Source organism: Rhea pennata, chromosome 2, assembly GCF_028389875.1.
Source record: "Rhea pennata isolate bPtePen1 chromosome 2, bPtePen1.pri, whole genome shotgun sequence".
Taxonomy (NCBI): Eukaryota; Metazoa; Chordata; class Aves; order Rheiformes; family Rheidae; genus Rhea; species Rhea pennata.
This window is the reverse complement of record NC_084664.1, coordinates 125,379,991-125,401,699: the sequence shown is the minus strand read 5'-3', so window position 1 is coordinate 125,401,699 and position 21,709 is coordinate 125,379,991. Positions and strand designations below refer to the sequence as shown.

At 36.8% G+C, this 21,709-nt stretch overlaps 1 protein-coding gene across 1 annotated transcript in view; it reads left to right on the top strand.

Moving 5' to 3' along the window:
• The window catches only part of PREX2 (phosphatidylinositol-3,4,5-trisphosphate dependent Rac exchange factor 2), a 175,106-nt gene that overhangs the window by 49,695 nt on the left and 103,702 nt on the right, over positions 1-21,709 (top strand). The window contains exons 5-9 of the mRNA XM_062568190.1: positions 2,292-2,393; positions 4,133-4,294; positions 10,985-11,118; positions 14,152-14,255; positions 19,233-19,382. Coding sequence (XP_062424174.1) covers positions 2,292-2,393; positions 4,133-4,294; positions 10,985-11,118; positions 14,152-14,255; positions 19,233-19,382 — 652 coding nt within the window. The remainder of the gene's footprint in view (positions 1-2,291; positions 2,394-4,132; positions 4,295-10,984; positions 11,119-14,151; positions 14,256-19,232; positions 19,383-21,709) is intronic.

Here is a 21,709-nt window from a genome sequence, read left to right as displayed (position 1 = left end):
TGAACTGTTAGCATTATTTACTCAGTGTAGCAACTATGAGCATGCCTGTAAACGGTAGAGGTTAGTTTCACTTGGGGGTAATATTGCTAGAAGAAAGGGCTGAGTATATTGCATTTTCACTGCTAAGTCTGGATCTGTGCATAAAATAGCATGAGGCAGCATACCTTGAGCTTGCTGGCCAAGAGACAAGGGTATAAATCCAGCAGTGGCTGTAGAAGGGAAAAAGAATAGGATAAGATACATGAGAGCAGTAAGGAAGAGGTGGGCCTAGGAAAGACTGTCCTTTCTTCTGGTCAGAACTTCTGAAAAGGCTGTTCACGTTCTGATACTGTAGCTATGACTGTGCCAAATAGAAAAAATGTTTAGCTAGAGGCATCCCGATCTTAGACACTGCCTTGATCTGAGGTCAAACAAAGAGCTACACAGTTAGTCTTTCATTTAACAAGCCCTTTAAGGAGGTTTTAAAATGGTAAGTATAACAGTCCTCAGTATTTTCCCACAACAAAACCGGTTTCTCAATATGGAATTTCTCAATAGTTAGCTTTGTTTGTTAAAAGAAAAGTTCAGTATAGACTGATTTTTATATTTTCTTTGTGGCATCCTGTGATAACAAAGTCAGTTTTGAAATATGTGGCATATGGTACTGGAAGTTAAATATCTGAGAAGGTGCTCTCTGATATGATTTCAAACATGAGAATGATCAAACCTGATTTAAGTATTTGGGGACTAAGAGTGTACTTAAGCAAAAGACACTCTCAGGAAAGCACCAGCTGCATGGCCAGATTCAAGGAGGAGAGGTGAATGCTGTCTAAAAAGACAAAACGCCAAATATTCCTGAGATAGACTAAAAAGAGCTTATTTTGTGAGAAGTGTGTGCAGTATGCAGTTACAGCAGTTCATGATGTATCAGTGTCATGTACTTCTGGGGACATATGGAGGGGTTCCATATCTGCCTTGGGTTCTTTACAGATTCAGGACATATCTGTAGGATAAACTGCAGCAGTCTAACCTGGAGCATAGGAGGTCAAACTATTCAACTTCAAAGTAAAATTGAAGCTTTCCAGCCAGGTAGAATAGTTAGGTCATTACAGAGTTGTGATTATCTATAAATAATAGGGAGTTGAAGACAGGCCTTAAAACCCCTAAGTATAATGACAAACATTATATAAACCTGTAGCCTACATTGCCATTATCTTGTTAGTCATTCCTTTTCAGTAAACCTTTTTGTGTTCAGCAGTTAAAGTGAGATTCCCTAGGATGAAAGACCTCAAGTAGTATAAGACAGGAGCTGATTAATCAAGAATACAAAGTGCAGATTTAAGGGTGGGCGTACAGGTCCCTGTAGTAGCACTGATTATTGAGTATTTGTATTGTGAGTTATGTGTTAGGGGGAACAGCCACCCAGTTATGTCACCCTTCTTCCATCAAAAATCTGTCTTTGTCCTGGTTTGTGGTCTGTGTCAACATACTGTCTGGCTGTTTTAATCTGTTTTGTTTAACGTACATATTAGACATCTTGCTTTTTGAAGCTTTAGATCATCTCGTACCATTGCATCACAATTCCTTCTCATTTCTCCATAAAACAGTTTTCATTCTTACTATAGGTCTGTATGTATTTTCACTTTAATTCCAGCATTTTTAAATATCTGCCATGATGCCTCTTGCATACTTGAGATGATCAAGTAGCTTGTTTTCATTTCTCTCAATTGTTTTTCTTTTTCTTTTTCTTTTTTTTTTTTTTTTTTGTGTGTGTGTGTGTGTGTGCGTGTGCGCGTGTGTGTGGATGCTTCCACTAGATATTGCATATATTCTTAGCTTCCATGGGTGGATGTATTGTCAAAACTCATATACTCTTTAGCTCATGACTAAAGATATTTTATTCAGTGCAAATCACTTTTTAATATGGAAGTATATGGACAAGAGACAAGATCTTTGGGAAAAAATGCCTGCAAATCTGTGTTGCAGCTTCCCTGTTGTATGTGATAGTATACTTGCCTGTGTGTGTGTTCAAGCCTATTCTTGTGACAGTTTTGCAGACTTTCCTCATGATATATTTAATAGATGCATATGTAATTTATTATAGGTTAGCCAATATTTCTGTATGCATGTGCCCTTGCCTTTATTTCTAATAATTTTTAATGACTGTTGCTTATATTTTAGAAACTTGCTGTCTACCGGAGATTAACAGAAAGTAATGCACTCCTCTCTTAACTCATACAGTATTCATGGTTTGAAAAAGTGTAATTTTCTCAGATTTTTTTTAGTAATTTTTGAAATTGTTTGCACTTCAGAATTGCATGCTGCTTGGAGGTCGTAAGAACACCGATGTGCCCTTGGAGGGATATCTGGTAACGCCAATACAGAGAATATGCAAGTATCCGCTTCTTTTGAAGGTACTATGAGTTTGTTATCTAAAACATTATACTCGCTATGTAAAACTGGTTGCTAAGTGTATTTCAGAACTGCAGGAACAATCTCTTTATGCAGTGAATAATCTCTTTATTAGATATTGGACCCAGTCGTGCTCTCATTAAAGCCAATGGTAAGTCTCCTGACATCAATATTAAAAAGTCCAGGGAGTTTGGCTGGTTGAAAATTATCAGCTCCTTTCCAAATCTAATAGTGAGGTTTCCTTTTCATTGTTGAAAGGAAGCCAGCCGTTTAAGTGAGCTTAATGAGACTGATTTAAGATGGATTTGGCCATGTGCTTGCTTAAATGCTTTGGAAGCAGAGCTGTTACCAACCTACTTTGTTTTGCTGATTCTAAGTTAACATTAGCAAACTATAAGTGGAAAATATTTATAAAAATGATATATAATAAACATTTTGGAGTAACACTAAGCTGCTGTAGGTGGTTCTATGCATGTTTGTATTTGTATGTCTATGCCTTTCTTGTCTTCCTGTGGCTTAAAACTTAATATTAGATATACTGGTAAACATTAGATATTTAAGCTTCAGAGTTATTAAAATTTTCTTAGGAAATTATAGAGTCATCAGGAAAGTATATTATACTTAACAAATCTGAATTTAATATTGTTTTTTTTTTTTAAAGACTGAGGAAAAGGCAAGAAGAGATTATGCTTTAAACGTTACTTGAAACCTGATTATTGGACAGTTATTTTTTATATTACATACACAAGTTTAGATCTGAAACATTGCCAGCTGTGAGGCATCTGAATTTCATTGCACTGACATACAAAAGGAAAATACATGTTAAAGATTTTTTTAAAACAAGAATATAGTAATTGCAATGAGATTTGAGTCACTCTACTTTTACAGTTCCCTTGGCCTGTTTAAAAATATTTTTATATTCTACTTGTTGAATGAAAAATCAACAAACAGAGCAGAGGAAACTGACTAATGAATTACAGGGGGGTTCATTGAAATGAATTGTAGCTAAAATAAATTCAAATACAAGGTGGAGTGGCAGCAGAGCTAAGACTTTTAGCTGTGGCTCCAGAGAGAATGTATTTAAGCTGCAGTCAGGATATACACTGAAGGTTGTCCTTAATCAGTCCAGCTGTAAATGAGTAGTTAGAAGTTTGAGAAGGGAAACTGCGAATGGGTTTATATGAATACTGGCAACTACCCCCTCCCTCCTTCCCCCCCCCCCCGCTTTTTTTTTTTTTTTTTTTTTTTTTCCTCCAGTGTGGCTACAGTTACCAGTGATGCTAAATTAATGAGTCATGTAAGCTATTGTTCACTGCTCTGGTATATTATGCTAGACTGAACAGTAGCATGGAGTTAAAGAAATATGGTTTTTGTCTGAAGTTGCAGGAGAAGCAGGTGTTAATTTTGACATCAATAAATAAATATTTTTAAGTGAAATGGTCCTTTTTCAACAGTTCCATCCCATGGAATATAAAAACAGACAAAGCTCAACGTCAGGAAACATCTTTTTGGGGAGAGGAGAGTAGCTGAAATACAAACTTTTTTCTAAGTAGCATTTATTTTTATTATTACTTACTTTTTCAAATTTTAGTGTATTACTAGGATGCAATGCTGTACTACTTTTCCACCTAATAAAAGAGAAGTCTCTTCACTCTTTGGTTTTGTACTTCAAAAATTTAAAGCCTCATGTAATGTACATTTAGAGATCAAAGACAGATTTTTTTTTTTGATGTCTAAATAGGAGTTACTAAAGAGGACTCCAAAGAAACACAGTGACTATGCAGCATTAATGGAAGCCCTCCAAGCCATGAAAGCTGTCTGCTCCAACATAAATGAGGCCAAGAGACAAATGGAAAAATTAGAATTTTTGGAAGAATGGCAGTCTCATGTTGAAGGATGGGAGGTAACAAAATATATGTTGCTTTATGTGTTGAGGGAGTAATATAATTTTGCGAGTATGAAATTTTCAACAGGTGTGTTTGGGAGGTCCCAACTTATACTGGGACCTCCCAAATCTGTGAAATCACAGCTTTTAATTAAAATTTACTCTATAATCTGCAATATAAATAGTGTCTGTTACTGAGCACTGCTAGATAGAATAGTGGACTTCCAGGAAAGATAGCAAATATTTAGTGTTTGACGTGTGCATTGATGCAAATAGCCAATATTCTGTGTGCACACACATGCGCAAAGAAGTGTGTATAAATCACAATCTAACTGCTGCTCTCAGATTTTACTTCCTAAAATACTTGCTTGAGAATATTTTTCAGTTTGCAAAAGTGTTTGACTGTTCTGTAATAGATAACAGACCTTTGGTTAATCACCTATACTGGCTACTTACCAAGTATTAACAGCTTGACTGTTTGCTGCAAGATCTGTGACTGCTTTGTAGGCTGACAAACTTGATAGTATTTGTGTGTTTCTCTTTCTAAAGTGATGACTAATACAATCTCCAAAGCTCTGCCCACAAATCCCATCCTGATCTTGGCTATGGAGAGAAAGGGACAGCTGATATGGATAGATGGTGGTTTTCTGCTTTGTGGAAGGTGTACTGGCTGGAAAAGATAGTAATAAAAATATACTGGTTACACATAGTCTGCTAAGCTTCAGACACAATCTTTCTGCTATTTAGAGGGAGATTTCCTTCATACAGTGAGAAGAGAATCATAGAATCCTAGAGAATCAGTAAGGTTGGAAGGGACCTCTGGAGATCATCTAGTCCAACCTCCCCGCTCAGCAGGGTCACCTAGAACATGTTAGACAGGGTTGCATCCAGGCAGGCTTTGAAGATCTCCAGAGAAGGAGACTCCACAGCCTCTCCGGGTAACCTGGTCCAGTGCTCCATCACTCTCACAGGGAAGAAATTCCCCGCCACGGTCAGGTGGAACTTCGTGTGCTTCAATTTCTGCCCTTTGCCTCTTGTCCTGTCACATGGGACAATTGAACAGAGTTTGTCCCCATCCCCCTGACACCCTCCCTTTCAGAAGAAAATGCTAGGGAGTTTGGTCAGACCCAGAATCAGACAGAGCTTTGAGGTGGACCTACCTGAACTTCATTTGACAAGAGTTCCCCTAAAAGACTGAAGACTTTATTCTAGTCAATATTCTAATTTTTAATCAACTAGAGATGCGTAATCAATTAGATATGCATAGTAATAGGTTAAAATGACAGAAATCAAAAACAGTTTTATGCATGGACCTTTTCTCTCCCCCCTCTTTCTGAGGTGGTGGTTCTCTAACACTAAGCAGTGCTTTCTTAATGGCAGCAAATTTTGTGCAGTATCTTCTGGTCCCCTCCCCCCAGAAACTTCCACTTTTGTTTCCTTGTACTGTATTCTTGTGCTGTAGTTTCTCAGTTTTATGTTGCATTCCTCCTGCTTACCACATTGCTGTTTTTTGAACCTGCTCTGCCTAAACACGGCCTGTTCCTTCCACCAGAGGATTGTCTTCCCTGCCTTCCAGAAGGGCTTAGCTAGAAAAAGCCACTGTCTTAAAGGAGTGTAAAAAGTATTCTGGACAAAGAACCCCCCAAAGTACCATCCATGACACTGTAGAATTATTTCCTCTTTTGCTTCGGATGAAGTCTCCTCATCTGTAGACTTGTGCAGACTTCTGGTTTATTGTTAATTGAGCAGTATTGGAAATTTTGAGTCATTTTAAATATGGATTAAGCAATTAGTCTTATTTTAGATAAAATGCTTCATGCTTTTTGAGTACACTGTGGGATTTGAAATGTATTATGTAGGGTATTTTTCCTTTGCAGAGCAGCAACACTTTAAAAAATAATTCTTCAATTTCTCTAATTGGGGTAGGTAGCAGGAGAAATACTCTTAGGCCAGAGTTCAGGGCACAGTAGTTTTCGAATTTCTTTGGTACAGTACTGATACAACACACTCCACAAAAATTCACAGTGCTTGAAAGGAGGAATCTTAGCACATACAGAAGCTTTATAGTTGCTGGTCTGTATTCGGACAAATCTTTCTGCATCTAGGTGTAATCCTCAATCTCTCTCTCTCTCAAAAAAAAAAAAAAAGATAAATGACAGTGTGTGTTGTGCTATGATATTGTTTGCAGGATTTTGGAGAGACTACTTAGATAAAGTAAAGCTCTACATGCTGTCACAGAATCATGGAATCAGTAAGGTTGGAAGGGACCTCTGGAGATCATCTAGTCCAACCTCCCCGCTCAGTAGGGTCACCTAGAGCATGGTAGACACGGTTGCATCCAGGCAGGCCTTGAATATCTCCAGAGAAGGAGACTCCACAACCTCTCTGGGCTACCCGTTCCAGTGCTCCATCACTCTCACAGGGAAGAAATTCCCCCTCACGGTCAGGCGGAACTTCCTGTGCTTCAATTTCTGCCCATTGCCTCTTGTCCTGTCACACGGGACAACTGAAAAGAGTTTGTCCCCGTCCCCTTGACGCCCTCCCTTCAGGTACTTGTACACACTGATAAGATCCCCCCTCAGTCTTCCCTTCCCCAGGCTGAACAGGCCCAGCTCTTGCAGCCGTTCCTCATAGGGCAGGTGCTCCAGCCCTCTGATCATCTTTGTAGCCCTACACTGGACTCTCTCCAGTAGCTCCATGTCTCTCTTGTACTGGGGAGCCCAGAACTGGACACAGTACTTGAGATGAGCCCTCCCCAGGGCTGAGTAGAGGGGCAGGATCACCTCCCTCAACCTGCTGGCAACACTCTTCCTAATGTACCCCAAGATACCCATTGTCCTTCTTGGCCACAAGGGCACATTGCTGGCTCATGGTCAACCTGTCATCCACCAGTACTCCTAGGTCCTTCTCTGCAGAGCTGCTCTCCAGCAGGTTACCCCCCAGCTTGTACTGGTGCCTGGGGTTGTTTCTCCCTAGGTGCAGAACTCTGCACTTGCCCTTGTTGAACCTCAGGAGGTTCCTGTCTGCCCAGCTCTCCAGCCTGTCCAGGTCTCTCTGAATGGCAGCACAGCCCTCCGATGTGTCAGCCACTCCTCCCAGCTTGGTATCATCAGCAAACTTGCTGAGGAGGCACTCTGTCCCCTCATCCAGGTCATTGATGAAAAAGTTGAACAGAATGGGACCCAGTACTGAGCCTTGGGGGACGTCACTAGCCACAATCATGTTATCATTGAGGGGTCTAGTTGATCTTACACTTTCCAAAAGAAGAAAATATCTTAAGGGTGGCTTGTTTAGACTAGATAAAAATGCATTTTTTTCTGTAATTAGCTTGAGCTTGCTGTCGTCAGCTGTTACTTGGACAGATTAGTACACATAAACAGAAAAATGCATTAGGCATGCTTGTTCAACAACTTCTTGGTAGAAGCACTAGCAAGTTAAATGCTTATATTATAAGCATTTCATGGCGAGAGAAACTTACTAAACCCTTACTACCTATTGCTGACTTTATTTTTTCCATTATTTGTTCCTTTTCAATAAACTCATCTAGTTCTATATTGATTGAAATTCTTGTATGTGCTTCTGTCCTGAACACTAGTTTTGTGCTATAGTTAGTGTAGCACTATGGCTGCAGTAGCAGAGTCACATCTAACATCAATAAGGAAAAATTGCTTAAGAATTGACTGTTCTCAAACCTGTATTCCCAAAAAGGGAATCCATTTTCCAGCATTAAGTTTCTTCTGACTTCTTAAAAAGACATAGAGTAGTAAATATTTCACTATTGAAAATCTGCTAACAAGCAAAACAATGTGGACAGAAACATGTAAGATATAGAGACCTATTCTATCTGTGCTCAGAAAGTATTCTGTGAACCTCAAAACACTTATTTCCTTCCAACATAGATTTTTTTTTCCAGTTTTAATTTTAGGATTCTACTGTGCTTGAACTCTGAAATTGTCTTTAAAAAAACCCATATGTTTTCAGTAGGGTTATGTGGTCTTTACTATAGTTTATCTGATCAGTTTTGATATTATCATATGGCAATTATAGGATGCCCAATCTGGCGAAATTGCCCTGATCTTAATAGGATCATCCTTTTCAAACATAAAATGGATTTAGTCCTTGAAATTGTATGAATTCCAGAGCACTCATAAGAGCTAACAATATTTTAGAGGGTTCCCAACGACAACAAAATTTCTGAATTCAATGTATGAGAGTGAATTTAATTAAATAACCATCTGGTTTTCTGCATAGCCTAAGAATAAAGAGGCAAAATTGTTGGAGATTTCCTACCAGAAGGAAATGTTTAGCACATTGCTTGGCCCCAGCTAGAAGGAAAGCAAAAAACGGCTATTTTTAGAATCTGATCAAAGCATGACTTGGATTCCTATGCATAAGCGTCATGAAATGAAGCTTGTATTTGTTATGATAAAAATACGGATTTATGGAAAAATGGAACATCTGTTTCAAGAAAGAAAATTTTGAGTATAATGACTTTCTCACTTAATTTCCTAAGTGGTTAAATTTATTGGACTGCATTCAGAACTTGCGTAGGTGGCTGTCTCAGCTGGTAGAATGGCTCAGCAACTGAAAGAGTCTGTCAGTAGAATCTGCATGGATGTTTCAGTGAAATAAGAGAAATAAGTTGCATTTATTGTAAGCTGAAAAAGGAACAACCCAGTTTGAGTCACAGGTCAATTAAGTAACAATAGCATGAGCTATTCTGTTGCTTACGGAGTTTCCGTTCTACCATATCTTCAAGTAGTATTTGAATAGAGATTTCTATTTTAAACTTAAGAATTTTTTGCCCTTTCCCCCGTTTTATTTTTCTATGCACATGTGCAAGGAATAAAGAATAACTTTATATCTTATTGCCTAATTGGCAATTTCTTTGCTTTATCACTATTGAAGTTATATCCTCTGAGTCAGTAAAGTCAAACCTCCATATATGAAGTCTGAAATTCACCTAGAATATACGTGTAAGTAGCTTTTTTAGTAGATAAAATATTAAGTAGAACAAATGCTGCTTTTGACCTCATGGTAATGACAGAAATTTTTTAATACTGAAGATGAATATTTAATAACTTCAAAATGAGAGGGAGTATTTTAAATTTCAAAGAGTCTATCTCCTCCCTGTACATTTTAAAAGTATTTATTTTGTGATATGGTCCTGGTAGCCCACACTTCAAGCTTTTGGCTAAGTTACGGCCTTAGTGGGCTGGTACACAACTGACAGCCAAGGGTTGTTAAGAGCTAGTTTTATGTAGTATCACACAATAGACTGGAAGCTCTGAGAGTCCTATAGATGATATTCATTTTTGGCTCATTTGATCCTAAGTGGAAGGAGAATAATTAGTTAATAGTGTTAATAGTTAATAGTAATTAGTTAATAAGTGGCTTTATTTAGAAGCCTGAATTCTGTTCTGCTGTTATAGCTTTGCAACCTCTGTTATCATGTCTGTAAACAGAATGCTTCCTCCTTGAAACAGACTGTAAGTTATTCCTCAGTAATCAGGGCTGTGACGTAGAAAGGACAAACAGTAAAAAGAAGAGCTGAAAGTAGAACCCACGATTACTTCCTAGCTCTTAAATGAGTGCCTTTTTCTTCGGGCCAGTGTGGTTAGATCAAGAGAAAGGGGTAACTAATGCTGTTGCAAGCATAAGTCATTCAGAACATCTGTGGATGAAAGGAAAGTCAAGCCCAGGCTTTTCAGGTTTTCCACCAACTTAAATGTTCCTGAAGTTATGAAACTCCTTGAACCATGGGTGTATGCTCAGTTCAGCTAGCGTGCATAAGTATGGATAAATATGATCACATGTCTTGATGCATATAGCAAGTGGACAGGAGCTCTGTCCCATGGGATAATGTGGAAATTTCCATGAAATTCAAGGCAAAGGGGCATGGATTTTCAGAACAGAAAAATACACCTCTCAGTACTTCCTTGAGAGGTTAATTTCTCTTTATAAGGCTAGGACTGTCACAGAATTATTTGGAGAAAAATGTTATCCTTTGTTAGTGTTGATTCTGTTTCATGAACACTTTTGAAAGTGCCTGCCCTATTTTCACATAAAATAATGGTCTACCTGAAGCAAAAATATCACCCCAAACAGCTAATGCTTGCCAAAATTCTGATGGTTTCAGAGTATATTAAAAGGAAGTGTGCTAGAAAGTCTTAGAGGTATGCATCAGCATTAACTTTGCCTGAATTTTAAATCTTGCTGGTTTTGTTTTGATTTTGTGCTTAGTTTTATTTAGTGCAGAAGTACATTTAATGATTTTGAAGTTCCAGGTTACTTCAGCTTCCAAGTTCATCTTGGCATAAATATTTTTAAAGCCTCTTTTTCATACATTTCTGACTCAATAGAAATGTTACTGAGGATATATTTTATAAAGCTGGACTGGTCTGTTAGAAGTCTTGTGCACAGGTGTGTATGTTGTATTTGGAAACTTCCATGATTAAACTCAAGTCACTCAAAAAGCCCTCCTCCCAACTCATGATAGTACTGGATGAATACAAAGCTGGTGTTAAGCATTGTTAAGTAAGCATTACAAATCATTATTTAATCACAGTGTGAATTACCATCCTTCTTGATGTTTTCAAAGAGGGTTGTTACAGTAATAAGTTTATATAGGAAACTGTATCCATAATAACTACAGAATCCTTCAGTTCACACAGAATAGAAAGATCATCTCTTTCTAATTGATTTTAGGGGTCCAACATCACAGATACATGCACAGAAATGCTGAGAAGTGGACTACTTCTGAAAATTTCAGCAGGAAATATCCAAGAACGAATATTCTTTCTTTTTGATAACCTTTTGGTCTACTGCAAGAAAAAGCACAGGTAAATGATTAATAATTTATACTTTGAAAAATGATTTACGTTTTTCTCACAGTAGAGCTGGTGTTTTGTATGCTTTTTGTAAGAATATTGAAATGCCACCAAAGTGTTTATTGTGGTTTATTGCAATACGAACCTCAGTATTTTTTAGACTTATTTTTGTAGGAACGCAGAAATCAAAGGATGAATTAGAGGGAGAAGGAGTCTCTTTCATCAGTCTTTCACAACAGGTTGCATGTGATAGCCCTACTCCCTTCTAAGAAGTATAAATGGACTGAATTCTTAGTTCAGTCAAATTAGTTTTATAGCTTGTGCTATAAAATTAGCCTCTACAGAATCAGGAGTTTCAAGCCTTTTTATTTCTAATCAAGAGAAACAGCCAGAATATTTCTTCTTTCTGTGTTGCAATGATGGAATGATTCCTTTGTTTGGCAACAAGCTTCTGCATTTAATGTTCTCTCAGCATTCTTACACTTCTGAGAAACATTTGTTTCAATCAGTGCTCTGGCTTAGCAACTCTCACAGCTGTTAAAGGATGAATCCTGACCTAGCTACTTTTGAAGGCCTTGAGTGACAGGATGTCCAAGCATAAGGAAGCGCACTGTTAAGAGCAATCGCTTACTTCATCTGGGTGAAGGTAATTGGCCAGGCAGTTCTGTAAGTGGTTCCAGCACCATCAAGTTGAAGAAAGACAATCTGATGTGGCAGCCCAATGCCATATTGATTTTTACCCCTCCCATTGCTTTGGTTGAGTCCAGGAAAAAGTGGGTGCTTACTGTACTCTCCTTGCTCCCTGTTCGGGACAAGGGGAAGAAGGTGTGCAGGTTAGATAACAAACAGATATGAACTCCTATGCATGTGTACCACAGTATACAAGCTGTGTAATCTAATTGTGACCTCATATTGCTTCAAAAATCAGTAAGACGTATCTAAATATATCTAAATATAACCAGTCAAGTCAACAGAAATTTAGGCATAAAATACATTAACCTAAGAGACTAATTTGTAATTGATTTTTAAAGTTTTATTAACAAGTCTTATCATCTGTTGAGTATAGTTTATGTATGGAATTTTTCATATGAGTTTTCCATAGGACTCATTCCAAAATGTTTTAAAACTATTTTTACAAGTAAGTTTAGACTTATATTCATGATTCTAAACATAAGAGTAGATTGCTAGGGAATGATAGAAAAAAATATACTGAGCTTTTTTTGCTGTTACTCTTTTAAAATGTATTATGCAGTGCTCTAAATTAAAAGTTTTTACCATAGTAAAGAGTTTTACAATATACACTCTTTATACAACAAGAAGTGAGAGGCAGGTCATCTTCTGAAGGTTAATGTTTCTCTGGAGTTAATAAAGGTCTGAATTCGAATGATCATTAATTATCAAGAATAGACCTTTGAAATTTGTTGAAATACAGGGTTAGTTATCATTATAGTGTGAAATAGAAAGAAAATAATCTCTGGCTTATTTTATGTGTGAAAAGCTGCATAGTGCTGGGAATCTCAAATGTTCTTGACTTCAGAGGGAACAGAGTTATACCAGTGCAAACGTACTTTTGAAAATGTCATTCTATTTTGAATAAAGCATGTTTTATTTTCATGAATTTCAGCAATTTTTAATTATTGTTCTTGTGATAGCATTTAGTTAGTCATTAGGTGTTACAGGAGGAAGAAAAACTATCTTTATTCTTCTGTATGTTCAAGATTTAAAACCCATGTATGAAGCTTACATGTGTGTAGGACAAGATTTTTGTCTAAAGGCTTTCTTATTTTGTTTTGCTAGTCATATTGCCCTTTTCTTGTTTTTTTTTTGACTAGCATAAGGAGGTTAAACCAGGTAAGAGGAAAGATCCTCTTAGTGCAATATTCTGTCTTTGATGGTAACCAATGGCATGTGGATACAAAAAAGCATTGGAACAGAGGAATTTCAAAGTGAGACTTTCCTGATCAAACTTGGCTACCAGCCAGCAATTTGCAGCTTAGTGTTGCTACAGCTAGCATTTTCTCTTTAGCGTAAGCACTGTCCAGAAGCAATGTTTCCACAATTCGATTGCACGTATACTGTGGTAGTTAGTATTTACTTTTTTCCTCTCCCTTCATTCCTTTATTGGAAGAGCTATCAGGGGCCCCTGATTCACCTTCTGTATTCTGCTTGTGGCTTTAATGGACTAATTAATGTTCTTCTTTCATGTATAAGCTTTGATTCAGGAAATTGCACTATATTTAAGATGGTTTAATATTAAAATATGTGCCTTAACCCACAGATGAAGCCTATGAAATGTATTTTTTGTAGTTAAAGAAGCAAGTGTTGAGTCTGTGACTATGTCTGGATGGTGGGGCAGATTTGAAATGTATCTTGCAATTGTCTGTTTTTGCAGTTGCCTGGATCTCTCAGGAGCATGATTGTGGGGAAACGAGTGTAGAAAAGGATGGTGCCTGTCCCAGCCTCATTTTAATAAAGATCTGGGACATGACAAGTGTGCATACTGGGACCTAGGAAGTGTTGTGGGCTCCACAGAATGGACATAGCTTGAGATTGCTGTATCAAATAATGGCTTATTTAAATGTAGTTGACAAAAATCAAAGAACTGTCATTGAAGTCAGTGGAAATCTTGCCAGGACCTTGCATAAGGTCAGCATTTCAAGAAACAGCATTGAATTAGTGCCTGGCTGAGAGAGATAACTGAGCTGTTAGAAGAAAGATGGGTGAACTTTTTCTTCCTTGAGAGACAATGTCTATATGTATTTGTGTAGTGAGCTGACATATTGGTGTAGCCTGTTCTGTCAGATTGGCCTCTATCTCTTTTTTCTAGTCCCATTGCTTCCTGAAAAGTTTTACCAGTCTGTGTTAGTAATGTTATAATTAATTTGTGATAAATATTGTGACCTAGTTTTACCATGGTTTGTATGTACGCGGCAGCGTATGTGGCTTGTGGTTCTTACAGTGGTGTTTGAATGTTATATGAACAGGTAGCTTTGCAGAAGCATAGTACAAGGTGGTAACCTACTCATCTGCTCTTTCTTTTGTCAGGCGATTGAAGAATAGCAAAGCGTCTACAGATGGCCATCGTTACCTTTTTCGGGGCAGAATAAACACAGAAGTGATGGAAGTAGAGAATGTGGATGATGGAACAGGTAAATATATTTGTGCTGCTCATTACAGAGCAGTCTTGTAAGGTGAATGAAGAAAATCTGAAACTTTGGGGGATTTTTTTAATGTAGCGCAAAAAAATTTTGTAGGAAACTTAAAGTGATACTATAAATATATAGGTCTGCAGGAAATTTCAGAAGCTATTATCTCTTCTGATTTTAAAATAATATCAACTTTACCTAGATCCCCACTAATCTACTAATCTAGTTTATTTTAAAAAAACAGCAACAGCAAAAAAAAAAAAAAAAAAAAAAAAAAAAAAAAAAAAAAAGGAAAAAAAGGAAAAAAAAAACACAGCAAGAACTACAGGCCTGTTTCAGGCCTTCATAGATGTTAAAAATATTTTATAAAGTTAGAATATTCTCTTTTAATATTGATTTCCCTGCATTCAAAATTATTTGCTAACTTCTTATTCTACTGACGGATTTGGAGAACAATTTGACTGCTGCCCTCATTGCAACAAATTTATCTATTGGGAGGCTGTTACATCTCTCCTCAATCTCTTCATTTTAATTCTTTCAGCCTTTTCTCATGGGTCATATTTTGTAAATCATGTACTACTTTTGTGTCCTCTGTCCCTTTTTTCAGTTTGTTTGCATAGAAACCCAAAGCTGAGACCTGGGTAGTGCCAAGTAGAACAATTACCATCGTTGTGCTACATGTGCCTATTACTAATCCCAGAATTATTTGACTTTTTCAAGAGGAATGTGTAATTTGGATAAGCCTAAACCATCTTCCCCTCCACTCCAGACATCAGTAGTCTCATTTCCTCCAACCTCAGGGAGTACTGTTACCTTGCTCATTTTCTTGCACACAATACTGGAGGTCATCTTCTTTTGTTCCCATTTCCTCTCTTGAGCCATATCAAATCTTACAACTTTCATATATGCAACATTTCTAAAATCCATTCTCCTTTCCGCACATCTGAGACAATAACTAGTGCTTTGATTACTTTGTTTTGTAGGTTAGTTTTACCTTCTGTTTTCATGTATCACCAGATTTCCTGACTTCTCCCTTTCAGTTTGTCTAGTATCCTAAAATATGTTTTCTTGTGATTATTGCTATTTTATTTCTTCTTTCTCTGATTCTCTTTCAGATATAGAAATATCTATCTCATTTCCCTAACCTGAGGTACCTTTTTTTATGCGGTTTCCTTTTCTTTTGCTTTCTTGCTTTCTCTCGCTCACTTTTGCTTGCTCGGTTTCTCACTCGCCTTCTCTCTCTCCCTCACTTTTTCACTTGTTCTTGCTTTTCATACCAGTTTCCTTTCTTGTGGTCATACTGCATTGATAGATGTAGAAATGTAATGCTGTAGTCTTTGTTATTAGTGAGTAGAAGCATAGACTTACAAAAACAGATTGCAGTTTATGATTATGCTGATGACATGCCTACAGAAATTAACGATTTTTCTAAAAAATAATTTTTTTCTGTGATAAAATTAGATATTGGCCGAGCAGTACAATTGGTGGAAGCTTTTTTTTTTGTTTCAGCCTCATGAAGTACTCTGGCTTTTTTGATTGCACTGATTAAATTAGAATGCATATTACTTACCACAGCAAACTATTTGTATTCTTAAACCAGAGTGGCCACACCACCACTTTAAAGGGTGTCTATATAGCAGTGCTATTGTCCTTTTGGTTTTTTTTTTCAATTTCTAAAATTCAAATTTGAGGGCAAAGTATATTTCTAATGTCTTTTGCTAGCCATTAAATTAATATTATTTAGTCTGTGAAGACGACTACTTGAGACTTAGGAAATACCAAGCATGTAGTTGCTTATGCAACCTTAATTCTCTGTTCCTTTGTTGTCTTGAAATGAGGCAAGCATGAAACAGAAAAAACACTATGTGATAATAGTAACAGGAGCTGCATCAAAAAGTATATAGAAGAGGAAGGGAATTAAGATTATGCAGCAGCTATTTATTTGCTGTTTCTGAACACTGGTGCTCCTAAGAACCTATAGTCTAAGAAACTTAGAAATTCTAGAAATACCCTCATATAGAATTTATTTATTTTTTTAAGAAACAGGTTCTGCTGTGTATAGATGTAACAAATTGCTTGTCATGCACTTCTCAAAAGTGTTTGAATTCTGAATTTTGAACAATATATCATACTTCAAATTATAGGCTTTAATGTATTAGCAAGTATCATTAGAAGATGATGTCATCTTTCTCAAGTTTCTTGGGAAGATGAAGGCCTAATAATTTGCTAAGCTGACTGCATGAAGGAACTTGAGCTCTTCCTCGGTTCTTGCTACTCTGACCATTAGGTCAGGCTTGCAGATCATCCATTCAACTTGACCAGCAGCTGTGACTGCCTAGCCATGAAGAGTGGTCTGGCTTCCTGTGCGGCTGGCCAGTCCAAACACGCATGCCTCCTGGTTGGCCACACAGCCAGATAGCATGCGCATAGTTCTCCACCAGATTTTGTCCTATTGACAATGCAAAAATGGTATATGGTATATGGGATGCTGATGGAATGCTGAAAATGCTGCTTAGAAGAAGCTGGGGATGGGTGTATTGTGGAGGACATATAGTTCATGGAAAACCTTGGAGGATTATAGTTACAGGGAACATGAGGAGCAAAAGAGAAATCAGGGGTGTTGCTGTGTAAGACAGGGATTTGAGCTAGGTGAGCATCAGCGTGGTGAGTTATTATTGCAAAATGTAGAGAGTTATCAGTTGTCTTCCTCCTGAACTAATTGCCATGTGTATATATTCGGTGGTCTTAGCACCCAACTACTTGATTCAGCTGTTCATAGAATTCAGTTCAGTGAATTTGTAACGGCGTGAAATAAATGCAGTCAAACTGGCAGCACTTTTGGCACGTAACTTTAGATGTCAAAGCAGTTAGGTTTTCAAACTATTGTCTCTGCATGGAGATACCCAGGTGGCTGGATAAGCCAGTTTTTATTAATTGAACTATCAAGCTGAAATCGGATTCTGCTCAAAGTGAAATGTAGATATCTAAATCGCTTTGTTTGTCTGTGCCATAATTTTTGAATACTTTTTCCACAGTTTAAACCACTGCAGTTCTCTGTGTTAGAGAGCATAGTATTTCCCTACCAAAATTGTGATGTTAGATGTAATTATTTCTGAGAAGTGTTTCATTGCTATGGTAAAAAAGACCACAGCAAAATTATCACCCCATAGCTGTATGCATATAACCTGCAATTTAAAATAAAAAGGCACTGCTAGTGCCATATTGCAAGGTTTATAGGTATCTGCTTCAATAACACAAACAGAACTTAGCCCTCTTTCCTCTGGCAGCCCTCCTGCCTCTGATCTCCAAAAGGCTGTCAACTGATAACTTCTATTTATGACTTTTTCCTTTGGTTGACTTTGACTCTGATTTTCTGAGGTGCATGTTACATGAGTTTTTAAGAAATACAGTGGTTTTAAACGGATGAAAGATGTCATGCATAGGTTTAAGAATGTTATGCATAGTTTATATGCAAAAAAATGTTAAGTGGATAAGTAGTATAAACATGAAGTTGCAAAAATAAATTACTCCAAATTTTTCCATTGTGCACTTGTTTTCACTTTCTTAAACATTTTTGAGTACTAGTATGTTGTGTTTGTTCAAAAATTAACCATCAGTCTCATGATTTTCTAGTAGTGCCTGACATTTTCCAAGCTGTGTATACAAAAATTGACTGCTTTCCATCTAATTAAAATGCAGAGTTATTGAAAAGATATTAGTGTGTCTACTGAGATTTATGATAAATCTTAGCAAGCATTTCAGCAAACATTTTGATTTTGGAAAATCTCATCTCATACAAAACTGGGCTGAATTATGAAAAAGGATTTGCAAAGTATAAAGTTCTGAAGTTACTGGAGTAGTTTAGGGCTGGCCCTAGGATTTTCTTGCCTCTTCATGAAAGTTAGTAATGAGAGAATGTTAATCTCTGATTTTCTTAGTGTTTTTTATTTTTAAATAATTGCTAGTTCTAGTTTTAATCTATATTTTATACAAAAATTATATTTGTTATCATGTGGCATTTAGGGCCTTGAAAGTTTGTCCGAGGAAATGCATGTAATCCTATTGAAAAATGTTCATGTTACACAAGGGTGTTAGTTTCAGAATGAAAGCCTGTTTAGCTGATTTCCAGTAAGATTCGTGAGCTAGCATGCTAACATCACAATTTTCAAGATTTATAAGTTAAGAGAAAGTAGTAAGTAATAAAATGACTGCTCTTTATAGCATAGAAGTTTATAAATTAAGAGTCAGAAGTTCAATATAGCTAAGAACATCAACAATTATTGCCTCTCTTCCATAATATGTATGCTGAACATAGGGTTGTTAAAAATATGTTTCAAAAACTATGCATTTGGTTAATGTATTCTTTGAAACATAGTAAATTTTTAATTATATTTCAATTAGTTTAAACAAATAATTGTATATCTATTTCTTTATTCAAATAACAAATAAACTACATCAAACACATCTGATATGCTTACTCTTCAAAATGAAATTGTATTTTTCCCACTGGGTATTTATTCCTTTTCTAAACTTGATAATAAATTCCTCAGATCAGCAAAGCAGATTTCAGTAATTTAAGGGGCAAAACCACAGTGCCAAATTTGAAGCAATTATTTAATGAACTGTAATGCAAACAAAAATGCTCTGATAAATACTGCAATCTATTTTAAGTAGGACATTGCCTATTTTAGCATCAAGTTCGTGCTTCCTTCCATATTCTAGGCAATTCTTTATCTGTTACATTTTAAAAAATGCAATAAGTTTACTAAAAGTAAAAAATAATACAGCTCATTAAGTTACTACATAGTTCATAAGCAGCCTGTGAAGTAACTGCACAGATAACTGTTCATTCCTTTTTATTTTTTGTGTTGTTATAGGTAATGCTCAGGAAATATGGAGTTCATATTTATAACAACTTTGTTTTTATTTTAAAAGCTTTTGTTCTTCAAACCATCTTATTTTGATTTTATCTTTTCCCAGCTGACTATCATAGCAGTGGCCATACTGTTGTTAATGGCTGGAAGATCCACAACACAGCAAAGAACAAATGGTTTGTATGTATGGCAAAAACCCCTGAAGAGAAACAAGAATGGCTGGAAGCTATTCTGAAAGAGCGAGAAAGAAGAAAAGGTTTGTTAATAAACTTTTTTGTCTTGCTGTGCCAGAAGTCTGTGTTCTATTTTTATGTTAAGATGTAAAGTGAAACCAGCTGCCATGCAAATGCATGGTGTCAGGGTCAACTGAAAGTTTATGAATACCAGCTTGGACAAAATAAACCAAACTTGTACTAGAAAAGACATAAGGACATGGGTTATGTATGCTAGTAGTTAATATTGTTTGGAAACTGGGAGATGATGTGGTCTATGTTTTTTAGAGATTGTCCTCAGCCGGTAGAAATAGTCATAACTTTACTGAAGCATGTGAACTATTACGGTTTGTGATATCTGAGGATCTACTCCAAATCTCTTTTGGGATCTGTATGTAATGGTAACATTTTCTGACTAGATACTTCCATTACTGAAGTGAGCAGGTTTTCTATGATGGATCTTCATGTAGATGATCTACCTCAAGATGGTACAGAGTAAACCCATAACCCCATTTTAGATCCATTCTCCTTCATCCAAGAAAGTAGAAAATCACCACCAGAAGGAAAACTTATCCATTTAAACAACTGAAGTTAGTGGAAGAATAATAGGATGAAATATAATCCTGATCTCAAATGTGACCATGAAAAGCCTCATGTATTCAAGGTGAACCTAGTACAAAATAGGACCATGGAAAGGTAGCACATCATCATCTTCTGGAGCTAATTTCATAACAGCCTAATCAATAATAATGTATGGATCCTTGGTATTGAATGAAAATATGGCCTTGTGGTTAGATCTGGGATTCTCTTTCTGGCCTGTATAGGTTTCCTGTGGCCTGTTATATTAACTGTAGCCTTGTGCCTCAGCTGTAAACTGAAAGCTGGAATACTTCCTGTCTTTCATCTTTGAAGTTTGAATAATGGATGTTTGTATAACATCTGTCCTGGGGCCAGAATTTCAAGGAGGATATCTGAGCACTACTTAATCAATAGATCCATAGAGAGTAAATAGTAGAAGAAAAGTTTAAAAGATGCCCTAGACCTCTAAGAACTGAAAATTTTGGAAATAACAAATGAAAAACAACTTGGTAGAGATGGTGTCATACACAACAAAAAATGTTTGCCTGCTTCTATTCAAGGACTTGCGTGAAACTGATTAATATTTATATCAAATCCCACTTTACCATTGTTAAATTTCATGGTTTCCTTAGCCTCTTGATACCTTTAGCATTATAATTTAGAGAATTTTTCAGCTCTTGGTGGTAACAGTGGCTTTACCAGTGAGGAAATAATCAAGAGAGAAATAGGAAGAGATTAGAGCATGAGAGGATTTGGCATTCACTCAAACTGAGTTTGAACACAAAATCTTTAAAAAGTATTTCTTGAATATCCCTGCTACACTAACAATATATAGATTTATCTTTCTCCTCCAGCACAGTGATTTTTCAAAACATCTCTATAAACACCTCTTATGAAGCAGGATGCATCTTAATTGCAGGCAGGTTGCCAAATGGCTCAGGAACCAAATTGCTAACTTAGAATTCAAATACTGTATGTATCTAAATGCAGCTATCAACTCTTTCCCATTCACTGTGTGCATAAATATGCTTTAATTGTATGTTTACTTAGTAAGATGTGGACTTCATGTATATGTATGCAATTACACCGAAGTCTAAGTGACTGCACATGTGAGAGCAGTATCTTTTCTCCTTTGTAAATCTGAGACTAACTAAATCCAAGGTACATGCCTGTCAGATCTCTAGGGCAGGGAGCAGGGCCTTCCGCCTGCACAGCGCTGTTTGGCAGGGCCGGCCTGTGGATTTGTTCATAGCAAGGCTGTAGACCTTGCATCTCACAGAGTGGCAGGTTGCAGTTATCTCCAGACTAGATAAGTACAGGATGTGGTGGTGGAGTGACGCACAGAAATACAGCTGAAGTGTGCCATGTAGTGGGCTTGATGGACTGAAAATGGGGGTAAACTTGAAGATTCAGTGCACTTAGGGAAACTCAACTTGTGTTGCTGTCTGGAAACCATAGCAATAGCTGAGCAAAAGGGAGAAACTACCCCAAGTGAAACATGTTACCATAGGTTTCAACAGCTGTATTTGAAATACCAACTACAACCACTATATAGATCATATTTTCTTGCAGGGGGGATGGAAACTGAAATGGAAATCTTTTGCTGGAAGGTATTTCTGTCAGTATCAGGGCTTCTGTGTAGCCACCTGAGGCGTTTAGCGAGTTGTAAGTTTATTTAAGAGCAGATGGTCTTCAAGCCCAATGATGCAGTGCATTTATACCTAATTCAAAGAGTCAATATTAATAAAAACATCAACATCGTAGAAGCTCCAAAAGCAGTATATTGATTTTC